The 15,530-nt window shown below is 39.9% G+C and overlaps 2 protein-coding genes across 4 annotated transcripts in view; both read right to left on the minus strand.

Annotated features, from left to right (window-relative positions):
* Positions 1-754: 754 nt before the first annotated feature.
* cacng4b (calcium channel, voltage-dependent, gamma subunit 4b) overlaps positions 755-15,530 on the minus strand; it is a 17,570-nt gene continuing 2,794 nt past the window's right edge. The window contains exons 2-5 of the mRNA XM_030790286.1: positions 9,322-9,548; positions 2,366-2,449; positions 1,911-2,051; positions 755-1,275 (exon numbers count right to left, since the gene is read on the minus strand). Of these exons, the coding sequence (XP_030646146.1) occupies positions 755-1,275; positions 1,911-2,051; positions 2,366-2,449; positions 9,322-9,544 (969 nt within the window). The 5' untranslated portion in view covers positions 9,545-9,548. The remainder of the gene's footprint in view (positions 1,276-1,910; positions 2,052-2,365; positions 2,450-9,321; positions 9,549-15,530) is intronic.
* The window catches only part of aimp2 (aminoacyl tRNA synthetase complex interacting multifunctional protein 2), a 2,877-nt gene continuing 1,673 nt past the window's right edge, over positions 14,327-15,530 (minus strand). For all 3 annotated transcript variants that reach the window (XM_030790284.1, XM_030790285.1, XM_030790283.1), the window contains exon 4: positions 14,327-15,135. In XM_030790284.1, coding sequence (XP_030646144.1) covers positions 14,747-15,135 — 389 coding nt within the window. In that variant the 3' untranslated portion in view covers positions 14,327-14,746. The remainder of the gene's footprint in view (positions 15,136-15,530) is intronic.

A 15,530-nucleotide genomic window follows, 5' to 3' on the forward strand; every position in this document is an offset into this window, starting at 1 on the left:
CTCAAGTCATAATAGGGTTGTTCATTGCCATCAAGGCTTGTGTATGACTATTAGAACAGCATAAAACAGGGAAACACTGGTATTCTCACAGGAGAGGGCTGTTGTTGACAACACTAGGCCTGAAGTATCTCTGAACTTCAGGTGGATGCTGATCTGCTGACAGGCACACTGAATAGGGTAAGACAAGTGTGGCTACAAACAAGTGACACTAACAAGGCATACAGGTCTCTATTCATATATGTACAAACACACAGGAACGGGGGAGTTGTCAGTCCAGAGACTACAATTCCCATAGCACCATTTCATACTTGGACACTTACATTAATACAAATGGTGTGCATTGAGAGAGGCTCCAAACTGTACACACAGCAGCAACAAGCTAAACACAAAATAATATTCCAATTTTGGGGGATTTGTTTACATTTCAGATAATCTCCATAATCCATACTGTACTGTATTTCACAAAGGAATAGGACACTTGCTCTAACAAATGGTTCTCCTCACTGGAAAGTTCTTATTAAGAGAGAGGAGCAATTTGAAGGAAACAGCTCCTTCTCAGAACCATTTTAAACAGCATTTTAGCTCAAATGCTTCCTGTCTAATCATCCTAGCCACTCTCTCTGACCAAACCCCTTCAGTCATTGACTGATTCTTTGCTCATTAAACGTGTACCTCCAGCAGCAGTCCACTAAGGGCTCTCAGGCCAACTGGCATTTCCATCTTGCTTGACCCTGGCAATACATCTCAAGAATCCTCATACTGGAGTTGTCCTCCTATTGACACCATCATTCAGGTCTTTGGAAAAGCAATTGTGCACTTGTAGGAAGCCAGAATCATGGTCAGGGCTATAGGAGCTGTCTGTCCCAGCTTTCAGAGGGTCCCTGGTCAATGTGTACATGGAAATCTCCCCCAGAGGCACGGAGCCAACCATCTTCAGCCCAACAGGGGATGCTTCTCGGGAAGCTTCGGTAGAGCGGGAGCTGGAACGGGAGTTCCGCCGACGGTAACGGAAGCTAGGCATGCGGGAATATGGCGAAGACGATGAGGTAGACTTTATGAATTCTCGTCGTGCTTTGAAACGCACCTCTTTGTTTTTCTCTATGTAGATATTAACAGCTAACACAGCCACTGTCTCAGCCACAATGAAGGAAAGTGCCCCAAAGTAGAAAGACCAGCCGTAATTGTACTGATTCTTCTTGTCCTCATCCCTCTTGTCGCTGGGGTCACCAGCATTGCTGGAGATGTAGACTATGATGCCGATAATGTTGCTTAGACCTGATGAAACGTTAAAAAATAATTAAATAAATAAAATGGAAAAGATCATTATTGTAATTTTTCTTTATTTCAGCATTCAGACGACAACCCAAGAGATAGCTATGACTCCCACAAGTGATCAATGATTTCATTTAACTAGTAAATTATTTTACCTGGATCATTTTGAGCTATTGCTCACACAGTTGACTTCAGAGAAAACCATTACTTAGAAACCTTGTTCAACTAACTTGTCAGGCGAGGTTTTCTAGGCAGCTAACAAGTAGTTCAGCATAGCTCAAACAATTTGTGTTTAAAAGTAACGCCACACCGCTATCAATGGACAACATCCATGACAATTTAGCACTTAGTTTAGCACGACTAGGTTTATGTTTTCATACTTTCAAAATTATTTTAATTTGCATTTCATGCAACATTCCTATTCTTTAAGTTTTAAGTTTGTAAGCACATTAAGCCTAAGCATTCTACGATGAAATGTCCAGCGACTTTATTCACAAGGGGCAAATACATTTATAGCACTTTTCATGGTTTCACACTCAGTGACTAACTAGGGCTTTGGTTCACATTCAAGCCCTATCAGGTTACAACTTCAGTGTTCTCCGTAGGATATGGACACGTGTAGAGATTAGCTCATTTACCTGCTGCCACAAACAGAATGCCAGCGCTGAGCAGAATGTTGTTCCTCTTGCTGTAGATGCGTCCCACTCCCACACAGACTCCCCCCAGCAACAACAAAATGGTACTAAGGATGGGAAACACACTGGACGCACGAACAATGCCTGTACCAAAGGGATATTTCATGTTACAGACCAGCATTTTATGGTGAGTACTACCAATTCAGTTTGTTTTTGGAGATGAAAGAGCTTGTATTCAACAAATGAAGAGAAATAGGTAATATTTATCTATGTGTATCAGTGAGTGAGTCAGTTGAAATATGACTGGCTGTATTAATGAAGAGTCATGGCCCAGTAAATTAAGTGGTCTCCTAAAACCAGCTAAATATAGCTGCATTCCATGTTTCGTAAACAGCATTACACATGAATGTCTGTCAAATAACCCATGTAAACTGCTGTAGCAAAATCAGAACACTTACGCAAGAGGTACTCTGAGCTGTCTGTGTCATAGTCATTATCATCAGGGAAATGATTGATGCGGTAACAGCTTCCTTTGTTGATACCTTGGAATGATCAATAGAGAGGACAAAATTAAAATACAGAATCACTCTTGCAAAAAATATGAATGTAGATTAAGGTTTTATAACAACTTTCACCCAATATTATAATGATCAAGACCCTCACTAGTAAAACAGACTAGACACAGTGACACTTTTTTGTCTTGTCATTTAATTATCCCAGCTGCTCTTATTTAAAGATTGCCAAGGTGTCTCAGTTGACTCCAACAAACACTGAATGTTTAATTCATGTAACACAGCCACCAAGGTTTTAACACAGATAAATACTGTAGAGTTGCTTAACACAACAGTCTGCCCTTTGGAATCATGTACATTATAATGTCAGAATGTTAGACATAACTCTTAGCTGTTAGTGAGCCCCGCCCCTGCCCCGCCCAGTGCCCCCTTAGCATCATAAAGCTATGGTCCCCACATAATGGCTCTTCACATTGTCCTGTGCTGGCTGTAGATCAAGCCAGAGATCTGAGATCAGTTCATTAGGAGAACCAGCACGATTGTCTTTCAGCTGAATTTCTGAGAAGGCTACAGTGTCAGATTAGGGTTTGGAACATATCGAATTCTCAGAATAAAAAAGCATAGTATCTCTCAGATTAAAGGACAAAAAAGAAAAAACAACAAACAAACCTAAAAAAAACCCCAGATCAAATAAAAAAATGATGCAATGACATATTCACTTCCTTCCAGAGTCAAAACAAAACAACACCAATACCTTATTCAGCTACTCAAAGTTCTGAAGAGCCTTCAAATATTAGATTAGATTAGATTATTAGGTGTGTTAGAACTGGATGGAGCAAAATCCTGCAATAGGATCTGGGATTTAAAATTGTTTTCATGCATATCAGGATTCTTCTTGGGAGAAAGAGGATTTTTTGAGTAAATTATGTTGTTCTCTGTGTTCATTTTAGGTCAGATAGACAAACTCATGATAATGTAGTGTAGTACACATCAGCATTTTGTTCAGAATACAGGGGCATACCTGATGAGAATGCTCACATCTAATAACATGTCTAAATACCGATGTTTTCTGCTGTTGGATCTGTTTTTGGTATTGCATTTCATCATGTTAAACAGACATGTGACTTTCTTAAAACCCAGTTAACTTATATTAAATAATGTTATGATTTACATGTTGTTTAAATGGTTTAGAATGACTGGATATATGACACAGTTCAACTGACTAATCTACAGGTCAACTGATGTACCTCACATGCTAAAGCATATATAAAATAGGTACAAAGTGTACACAATGTAACACTTTTTTCGAGCATCATGGGATTGATACAGAAGTGTAGCCAGTGAGATGCTGGTTTTTGATTTCTCATGATTTTAATAGTTACTAAATGGTAGTGAACACAAAATCAGAGGAAATTACAAATAGTACAAATCATATCCCATCATATTTGCCAAGTGATCAAGCGAGTAATAGAGCGACTGGTTTGCTTTGAGGGAGAACGGCTTATTGTGTGAATCTCAGCAGATGAAGAGGTACCATGCTGTCAGAGCCTCAGGGGCTTCTCTCTTTCTCTCTCTCTCTCTCTCTCTCTCTCTCTCTCTCTTTCTCTCTCTCTCTCTCTCTCTCTCTCTCTGTCACTCTCTCTCATTCTTGCTCTTCAGAAAAAACACAGACTGCTCCCTGTGACTCTGCTTTTGTGGCCCAGCGTGCCATTAATTGGGTCTGGAGTTTAAAAAGGAGCATCAAATTAATTAGCATTAAATAGGTCTATGAAAATGGGCCACATGTTTTCCTGTCTAGTCATTGTGAAAAAGAAAGACTATTTCAGGCCTTATATGAGCCATCTTCTTTATGTGACTGCACACACTGGCTGATAGACAGCATTGCCACCCCTAGCCACCCCTTGATTAATCTTAATACATGTATCCTTAAAAAGTATTTCTTCAAAACAAATATTTTTAAATCTCACATTTGATTATGTTCATCAAATTTTCACTGTAACACATTTTGAAACTAAATACACTAAGGCATTGCCCTGAAGCATAACTATTTTTACTTCTTATCAGAAACTTTAAGGTCATCCAGTTGATTCCACACTTTTTGCATCATAATAAATTTGATCAAAAAAGACAGGCTGATAAAAGACAAGGGATACTTTGAAGCATATCTAAGCCCTTTCATAGACATGTTATTTATTCCAGTATTTATTTCATGGGTGAATTGATCATTCTATGATAACTGAAGTTGTCTCTGTTGGTCCATTTGGCTATGAATGTATACTCCACCATAAACGACTTAGTAGTGGTTATATGTGACTGGCCACTTCCTGATGGTGTCAATCTTCACAGCTTTATATTAGAACCTGAAATCTCACAATTTCAATTTCTGCAAATTTACTTTGAATATGATATCAATTTTGATAAAGTCTCTATTCCCTGTAACATTCAGTGCTTGACTAGATAACACCCATTCTTAAATACCTTTCCTTTCTTTTTTTATCCGTATAGCCTACATCAACCTCACATGGTTGGCTGATGGCTGAACATGTTTACATTTTTTCTTCACTTGCACCATGTCTGTGACCGGTGGACATGCTGTTCAACACATTTGTGGTGCAGTATTGGTGAACACTATGTGTAATTTGAGGCTCAAATTGAGAGCTGAGACTGAGGCACTGTTGATTTATGAGTGATGGTTATTAGCCCTTGTGTCCAGGGTGTGCCAAGTCGGTGGACCTCGCCACACGTCTCATAAAGAAGAAATAAAGCCAGTCGCCTAACTGACACGTTGAATCATGAAAGAAAAAGAGAGAGAGAGAGAGCGAGAGAGAGAGTGTGAAGGGCCCAGTACCTTAGGCTTGCCTGGAAGTAACAATGCTCATTGCTGAGCACATCTTCTCCATGGCAACCTCAGGTCTCTTCCAACAATCTGATTTCCATAATGTCTCCAAGGATGCCTTTGACATCTTCATTGTGCTTTAATACAGCAGCCAACAAACGCCCCTGCGCACCCCAAACCCACCCCACCCTTCCTCACCCCCTCTGAAATCCATCCACACACACACACACACACACCCAATGGGCCCTGCTGAATCCAGTGAGGGAAACAGCTGTCACAGCACTGCCTCAGGCTGCCAGGGGGAGGCACTTTGTCATTACTGTGAATTAATCCAAGGGAACCAATAACAACCCTGCTAGAGCGCACCAAACCAATTGCAATCTTCAGTTTCAAGCTCTTTGTGTAACATGCTTATTTTTAAATGACAGCTTAAAAATACGTTTCACATTGTTGATACACTGGCTCACTGGAGCAAACTGACAGAAATGACAGAATTTTTAAAATTTTTTATTTTGAAATTTTCTGGCCTTTTCTTGAGATGATAACTGATCCGTGTTAAAGGTAGTTCACAAAGGCTTCATTTTTTCCTCTCTTCTTCACAGCTAACGTGCCCGCTGTTAAGGAAATTTCGAAATGTAACATGTGCTACATGCTGGTCCATAACCATTATGTATGACCAGTAATTTGTATAATGGCTTAAGCACCTATGCTAATGATCAGTGATATATGTATTGACTGAAATATATGATGGTTTCAATTCAACAGGTGTATCAGTCATGCCAAGCCAAACAGAACAGTCATTTATGGTATTAGAAAAACACTATAACGGTCTAGAGTCCAACTGTGGTGTCTCACTCAGGTCAAAGTATGTCATATTTCAGGTCCCATAAAAGGTCCTTATTTAGGTTATGTGTGAAACGTTCAAGATTAATTTGGTATCTCCGAAGACGTGCCACTCAGTGTGCATGATGCAGGGGGGAAGGTTAAAAGGTTTTAAGGACCGTGCCTGGCACGTGCTCCCTGCTCGTTATCACACTCGTTATTCAGTTTTTAGCGGCAACTTATCGGAAGTCGGGCCCGGTGGCTAATTAGAGACTGCGTGGCCTTTCAACTGCTGCATTTTAATTACAGATCTGTGGCGTACGCAGGGAATGGCAAAGTGACAAGCAACCTCCCCTCTCTGTCTCTTTCCCCCAACGGTGCGCGCGGGAATAACACCACCCGGGAGAAACCAACTCTGAACACTTACTGTTTTGTTACAGACTGCATTACAAAATGCAGACGTGACAGTTAAGCATCACTATTGTTCTAGAATGTCCCTATTGTAATAGACAGCCAGGTATTTACTCGCAAAATACTTCGTAGTTTTTAAGTCGCGAAGTTGAAGTCTACTCGAACGTGCAAATTCCTTTGTAGCCAAACTGAATATGTATGCGCAAAACTGCAGTTGACAAAATACAAACATAAAGAAAAGCATACACACAACTTCGTGCAACGAAATGAAGAGAACAAAATAAAAAATCTTAAAAAAGCGGGAAGCCACACATGAAAAACAAAACAAATTATGGAACAATTATAAACACGACAGGATGAAACAACAGTACAAAACGTTCCAGAAAAGGTTGCGTTTGCGGGACGCTGTTAAAGGGAAACGGTTCAGCAACGAGGCGCATAAGAAGGAAATTTGCAATGTAAGCACTGTTTTAACCATTTGGAGCAACTGAAAACAAAATAAAATTGATCTTTTCCAGCAGTTCATGTCTCCACATGGAGATAAAGAATAAAGAATGATGTTTATTCAAAATTTTAATTGCTGTGCCTCTCTGTTTAATGGCAAACATATTTTCAACATTCCTGCTACAATGTAGCTAACTTCACTGACTCGTAGTTTACTAACAGAATACTGTGGCGATAGTGGCATCAACGCTTGGTGAACGTACAGACATGCTTGGGCTGGAATCTTAGCTGCCCCCGTCAGAGTAGCCTATTGCATGGTAACCTATGAATGAGAGGAGGGTCAGGAGAAGAGGAGGGCTACTACGAGAGAGGAGAGATTGAAGTTAAGCGCGCTTAAATGCTGTGATTTGATTGGTGGCAGGAGAGTGAGGGATCATCTTCGAGGTACTTATCCAGAGCTCTCCTTGAAAGCTGAATTTATTCTCAGAAAAATTACTTTACCCAAGCCTCCTGCACTGCCCCCTAGTTGTTGTGGCAATTCCATTGTAAGCATTCCAAAATGCCGCGTCTTCTGAAATATTTACTTTCTCTAAATGCAGAAGCATTGTCGCTTGATAAAGCTCTGTCGTTGCTTTTGTCTGCACCGCAATTCGTCTTCGTCACCCATTTTTCAGTGATTTCCAGATGTTTTCGTACGTTACCTTTTGTTCTTGTGTTAATTGTTCTCCATTGAAATTCCCATGCTATCTACACTGAATCACGCAGAGGCGATGGACGTGTGCAGATAGACATTGTAACGGCATCTGCACATAAATTAATCTATTTATTCTTTTTATTCCTTAATAAGTAGGCCTATTACTGTGCAGCGTTTACTTCTAATAGCTACGTATGCAATTAGCTATTCTAATTGTTAACAGTACTCTAATAACCAGTCGTAACACACTTTAATCTGAATGATGTAAACTTTTGGACATGAAGAGAACGGGCGTATAGCATAAATAAATCTTTAAGCAATCCTTTCTGGCAAATTTATCAGCATTTGAGTGAGTGGTGGACCACTTTCAAAATCTTAACTACGCAATTCAGCGCTACGCACTGTGAACAGCGCTAAACTATCATCGAATTGGTCACTGAAACCTTTTTTGTGCCCTAGATCCTACATATTTTAACGATTAATTTTAGGTTTACCACGAGTTTAACTACTGTTAAGAATAAGGAAATTTGGCAGCTTTGGTTAATTTCAGGTGACGTATGAATGAAGTTATGACAGGAAGACTATGATCACCCAATCAGGCTGTACCTCACTGGCTTGTCTGAGTGTGCACATGTATTTGAGGAACATTGTAATCTTTGGTCATTTACAATAAAAGAAAACCCACAGTATAGTAAGCAGAAGACATTAGTAACTTCAGAGAAATCATGATCCACATGCGTGAATCGAGCCAGTGATATAGTGAATTTGAGTTCTCTGTGCCTGTGAGCCGAGATAAGGCTGATTAGGAAAATAAAACTAAATGCTTATCTTAAAGTTTTACGTGTGCGAAAAACAGTCACTTATCTGCTTTTTCATGGACAATGACAAGAAGCTACAGGCTTATCTATTTTTAAACCTTGGCCACGTTACCATAGCGATTTCAGACATGTTGCCAAGCAACAGCATCAAATACAATAAAGACATGAATGAAGGCACAGACTCATAAAGAGCATCTTCTGACAGTGCACGCTCGATCCTCCATTCAGGAGACATGGCACTCTGAATGTGCAAATATGTGAATTGATTTTAACCCCCTCCAAGTGACTGTCACAGTCATGTAAACTCTGGAGAGGAGAGATCCAACTCAGTGGGATGACTTAACAAATCAATCAATCTGTCCTTGGTCAAAAAAGCCACGTTAAAACCAATACTTCCTGAAGTTGGATCAGTTTGCTCTAACTGATGACTAAAAAGCATATGCCTTTGTATTTTCCGGATTTGTTTTCAAACAGCTGAAAAGTGATCTTCTTGGGACGGGACTCTTGATTTATTGTTCTCGTAGATTTTTCCTTACATGTCCAAAGACTCGCCTATGGCATTAATAGGTAGTTATTATAAAGCCTCACACTTCTCTCTCTCTCTTTCCCTCTCTCTCAATCTCTCTCTCTCTCCCTCTCAGTCGCTACATGTTTTGCAGAGAAACATTTGGCAAGGGCAGACCCTAAGATCCTATTTGCGTAAAAACAATCAAAGTGAAAAGAGGGACATGTCTTCATGCTTAAGTCGCTTTACAAGAACTCTGATTTTAAAAAAAGTCATTGTGTTAACGCACATTTAACTTCAGATTTCAAATAGTCCATTGACTTTTCCAATAATATATTTTCACAACAGATTGAATCTATCCATAAAGGGTACCTTCTATACAGCAGATTCTCCACAGTCCGGAGTGCGTAAGGTCGCCTCGAGTTTTCTTGGGCTGTGTTTGTGTGTCATCCGTGGTGATGTTGGTCGCGTTACAGATGTACGCGCGTGAATAGAGCCAGTAATCTGTTCCTATTGCGATGGCCATTAGGCTGAACGCCACGAAAGCTCCCACGGTGGCAAGCAGCATTTGAACCCCACGGTCACACCAAGCCATTGCGCTTCATAATAATCCAAACCTTGTTCAGACACAGAGGAGCGTCAATGCGCGGAGTCCCTTGGTCATGCTGCGTCGACCACTTGCGCTCCTTTGTTTCCAGTGTAGATCTTTAGTTTTTTTTTTTTTCAGTCAAATTTCCGTTAAGTGTTGTCGCTAACATCCAAGATGACAATAAACTTGGATGTATAGAAGCGCACGTCTTGTCCACATGTTGTCGCGAGTGTATTCGGCTGGAAGTGACGAATCTTTTGTTTCTATTGCTTGTTTATTCTTTATACAACACCAGGTACATTTGACTCTCAAATTCCCTTTAAGAAACTCATATGGTTTGATAGGGATCGCTTTTTGTGTCGACTCCAGCTAAAACTCCACCTTCAATCAAAGGAACCAATGGGAAACAAACATGTAAATGGATTTAACCGCTCTTGGATTGAAGAGGGGATATGAATGTCCAGAGTAAGCGGAGGTTCTCTAACTGAAATGGCTTCGTTGGGAATATCTGACCATTATAAAAGACTTACAGGGAGTTAGATGGATGCTTTAAACAATTGCTCAGTTTTCTTCGTGTATGGCATCAAAGTGTAGAAAATATTTCTAGTCGGTATAAAATGTCACAGAAATTATCCACTTGCTGAATGTTGGCATTTTAATAAAAAAAAGACGAATAAACAAATGTATGACGTTAATGTAGGCTAAAGACTACCTTATGTTTAGATTTCATTCTCTGAATCAAGTGAGGCCTTGACAATTCCACAATTTCCCCAGGGACAGTGAAACAGGCTCTCATCGGGAGACATAAAAATGCAATTGAATGTATGCATGTTTGGCATCACGTCATAAATCACACTTGTTTAATATATTCATGCATTTTTGTCAGAGCAGTGGCATATCATATCTCCTCAGGGATCGTCCTATGATTTGGAAACGATTTTCTTCTCAAGTGATCTTAAATGGCCATTATTTGGACCCTGTTGTTTGTTTGCATAAACACCACATGTTATGTCAATTTATTGACGTAGACCGTTTAAAATATCACGTAAATGCTGATGTTCCATCTGGTTCCTTTCGAAGCGCAGTCTTTAGATGGAGAGCAATAAAAGCAACAGAAGAGCTACGATTTATTGTCTAATACTCCCTTATGTGACTCACCGAGAGGGCAAGGTGTCAGAGGGAGCAACAGTCTTAACCCCCAGCTGTGCTCCTCCGAGGCTATGTCTCCGGATGTGGTGATGAGCTGCGTGGATCAATGGTAAATGTGTGCCTGGGGTTCTGGTCGACCACTCAGTGGTGTCTGTAGAGAGACATGTCCTGATTAAACTGAGAAACAAAGACACAGGTTTTCATTGACGGGTAGGAGCAAACCTCACAAGATGGGATCTATTTTAAAGGTGACTCTTGTTTCATGCTGTTATAGATTTGTTTGTGTTGTGACATCTTTTGCATGGATATAAACAAATGTTAGTCCAGTTGTACAGACATCTCAGAAATGTAATCTCAGAAATGAAATCTTTGTGTGGGCCAGTTATCATTCATCATCATGACTGTTAATCTTTCTTTCTTTCTTTCTTTCTTTCTTTCTTTCTTTCTTTCTTTCTTTCTTTCTTTCAATGGTCCTCGTGAAATTAATGTAGAAAAAAATGAAATTAAGACCAAAATAAAAGAGTTTGAAAAAAAACAAACAAAAATACTTGAGCTCTTCTTAAACCTCACCAATAACATTCCTTCAAACAACATTAAAGACATGCCTGAAACACTGTGTGAAATAGACAGAAAAACTCTCAGACCATCCCCATGCATGTCTACAATCAATTTAATTATGTTTAAAAATATCTCTCAAAAATTAAAGTACTCCAAGGCTTATTAATATCATTTGGTTGGTAGAAAAGGAGACTGATGGTGAGCACAGTGTTTTTCCCCCTCTGCCATATTGATTTTTGTTTCATGTAAATGGAGGCACTTAACCTGATGTTGCAAGGATTTGTGCCATGTTGGTGAGGTGAGATAGGCGTGAGAAATCACACATCCAGGCTGATGTTAACACCACTTAATATCACTGACTGAACACAAAGCTTTGCACAGCCAGAGATGATTGATACCACGTCATTTTGATAACAGGACAATGTAAACGCTATGTCACGGCCATGGTTTTATAGAAAAACCATTAAATGATAAATGAACAATATTTTTGCATTGTTTTTATAAACATATATGTGGAAAACACATGTAAGACTGCTTTGATTGATCACAGACTGCATGATTGAAAATATTTGATTCTATTTATGCCATTGCTTTTAATCACATCAAACATCTGAATTTGCTCATATACTGAATAACATACTCAAATATCTGTATTAAACAATCACTTGTTCAGCTCTCTTACCTACAGACACATGAGGGTTTATGGTTTTACTAGAGAAATCAAAAACATCAAATTTTCATTCATTGGTTCTTTTCCTAATGCTTTTGAGATGTAAGATATAAACAACAACAACAACAACAACAACAATAATAATAAATGCCAATTTTGAAACTTAAAATAATGAACTTACCAAGCTTTACAATAGACATTTGAAAACATGAAATGTGTTTAACAAAAATATAAACGTATAAATATCTAAGACAGTACACAGCTGGAATGTGTCTGAAGTCTCTGCTGATCACCCCCGGGTCTGTCTTCTAGTGGCCTCATTAGTGTTAGAATAGAGGCATGCTAGTCAACACTGCTGATGCAACACCGGCAAGAATTCACTCCTTTCCTGCTCAGCCGCTCAGGGGAGGAAAAAGAAAGCCAAATAAATAAATAAATAATACACAGGTATGGAAAAAATGTAGAATCTCTTTCAAAGATAGCATTTCTTAGAACTTTTTTTTTTTCAAAGCTTTCACTGTTCATTTCAACTGACGAGGAATTTGTGTGACTCAGATAGTTTAATCTGTTCAAACCCAATATAAACATGCGAGTTACTGCAGACTAAATTGTACCACTAACATAAGGTGTTTTAACAGTGCATTGAGTCACTACATGCATTCACTTCAGCAGCATGGATTCTATGTGTTTGAAACTCTGCTGAATGAATCCAGTGCTATTCTGGCATGAAAAAATTCTATAATTTGTTTTATTGATGGTGATGGAAAATATCGACTCAGGTATTGCTCAAAAATCTCCTGTGTTAAGTTGAAACGGCTATGACCTATGGTTTACAATGGCCAGATTTGTCCAGTGGATAGAGGCATTGTATCCTATAGGAGACCACTCCCATCAGGACAGAAAAACAGAATAAAGGTGACAATCAGAATGACTTTGTTTTTAATGGCCTTTACCTTGCCCTCTATATAGCTGGAAGAACCCACAGCATGCTGGCACTCCATGGAACCCCTCACAGTGGGGAAACAACCCCTCAGATCAGCAGGTTTCTTTTGGCATGTGCCGCACCTGCATTCATGTGCTTTATGAGAATATAATGAAGGTTGAGTCATGTGACCATGTGTTTTTTTTTTTCTACTGTTGCATGTTATTGCACCACCTTACTTTAATGTATGCATTCAAGTATGCACATGGAATAAGGGGTTTTAGTTCTCAGGTCTGACTTTGGTATCAGGCTTTGAAGTTTTTAATGTACTGTACTTAAAATGAGATCAGTTGCTCACACTGTAAGTGATATTTGCAGTTAACTGATCCAGTGTTGATGATCTGTTTTTCTTTATATGTTAAACTAGCAAACAGCCATATCCCCTGAGCACTACGGACTTTCAGTCATAGCTGACTCTCGCCGATGATAATTCCTTCAATCTTCCATGTCACGGCCATCTTCGCTATTGTTCAGTTCTATCTTCATTTACTGAAGTTTCCCCCCAGTCACCCACTCTTACTTGAAGTCACTCAGTTCTTTTCCTTTTTACATAGTAGCCAAAAGAGTTTTCTTTTTTAATTTGATCCTAAGCATTATGGAAATTTAAACGGTTTGGCAACTCAAGAGTCACACCGGTGTGGCGCTACCGCCTTTCCTTACGATTTGTATCCCTTACCCAGATGTTTCCTTTATTTTGGAAATTATGAACATTTGGTAACACAGGGCCTGTCTTGCAGATTTTGAAAGGAAAATATTTGTGTCATCTTCTTGTCTTTCTCGGTTTTCTTGCTGTTGTTTGGATAAAGTCCTTACTTTGCATTTCTTAACATTGTATATACTTTATTGTCTGGGCTATTTTTACCTTTCAAAAGGCAGCTGCTCCTAGCCTCAAAGAATTAACACTACATAATAAGTTGTCACAAACAACCATTTTCTTCACATTTTGCCACGGCTTTGAACAGAAGAGTACATCTGGTTTGGGGATGGTTTGTGATTTCACCGCTGTCAAATATTGCCTTAGAAACAGTATCAGTCGAGGCCCCTTGATGGAAACTTTAGGCCTATATGAGATGGCTGAGCTGCCACCTACTGGAGAATGAAATGTTTCACAGCTCTTCAGTCTCTCTCACAAGCAGCACATTTATATCACAATAAGAAACTATAAGCAATATTCTAACTCCTTTGTTGTAGCTGTAAAATTAAGAGAAAGTTTCTACTGTTTGTATACTGTATAATAGTATTTAAAAGTTACTCTCCTCATAAGGTTTCTTCTCTTTTAGTTTATACATTTATTTTTGTGTAATTGTGTGAAAATCACACTGATATTCAAGAAGACTCAAGTTTAAAACTCAGTTTAGCTATGAAGACATAGCTTCTCTGGCATGACTTTCTTACGCTGGCACAAAGAACTTGCAGACATGTGCGTAAGTATGAAGTGAAAATTTTAATAGGTTTTTTACGAAAAAGACGCTACAAAGTATTACTTCTCATTCTCTCATCAAGATCAGTAGGTCTTTATCTTCACATTTGAAGCACTTAGCTTGCGAACCAAGTTATTATTTCTTAACACACGTTAAACATTTCATCATGTCTAATTCATCATGTTAGGCACAAGGTTGAAGGGAGAGGTGTCTTTACAGCATTTTAATTTCCTATAATGACCTGGGGGGTTTTACAAGAAGAAATGCCCACCCCCAGAGACAGAATAAGTATGGGATCAATTCCGAGTTAATTCCAGTCAATTTACTAGACTACAGAATATCAGTCTATAGTGTTAACCCTTTTTATATTGACTGGAACCCAACCCTAATTGACACCAACCCCTGACAGAGAGCCAAGTGAACAGGGGTCAGGGCAAGAGAGGGGAGATGCAGCTAAAGTAACCCAGATTTTCGCAGCATTTCAGCCAGCGCTGGACGTTAGGCGGAGCGGAGGAAGCCGAGCCGGTCTGCAGGACGCTGCTGGCGCACACGATGTCAGCCAGAGAGAGCTCCTGCCCCACCAGCCAGGACCCGCGACCCAGCGCGGAGTTCAGCGCCCGCAGCACAGCCGCCCGCTCCTTCGCGCTGCCCTCCGCCATCTGAAAGACGGCCGTGTCTATCCAGCCGTCCACCTGCGTGGCCGCGGCCGCGTCCCGAGGCTCGGCGGCCAGGAGCCGGAAGAGGAAACGAGCCACGCTGGCTTCACCCTCGATAGGACACATCTTTTGAGTGCTGAACTTCATCTGCACATGTGGCACTACATACAGAGAGACAAAAAAAAAACAAAAAAACAGACAGACTGTTACCGAATATGGTCTAAGGTGAACGTGTACATCCAGATATGAGTCAAATAGGACAAACAGGTGTTAGTAATACAAGCAACCCAGTCTCAAAGCCTCTGTTTGCTGTGAGGATGGTTCTGTAGCCCATAGTTTTCCACAGATTACATACTTCCTGCCTTGTGTGTTTTTCACACAGTATGTCTTTGGCTTAGCCCGCAATAATGAACTCACGAAACTTTCTGAGGGGGCCTTAGTTACAGAGGTTTAGGACTCTGGGAAAATGTAAGGTTTCGTCCTCGCTTCTAGCTAGCTCTAACACAGTCCGGCCTAAAAAAACCATCCGCCTGACAGAAGATCCAGCAACAGGGAT

The sequence above is a fragment of the Chanos chanos genome, chromosome 13 (assembly GCF_902362185.1).
Source record: "Chanos chanos chromosome 13, fChaCha1.1, whole genome shotgun sequence".
In the NCBI taxonomy this organism is placed as follows: Eukaryota; Metazoa; Chordata; class Actinopteri; order Gonorynchiformes; family Chanidae; genus Chanos; species Chanos chanos.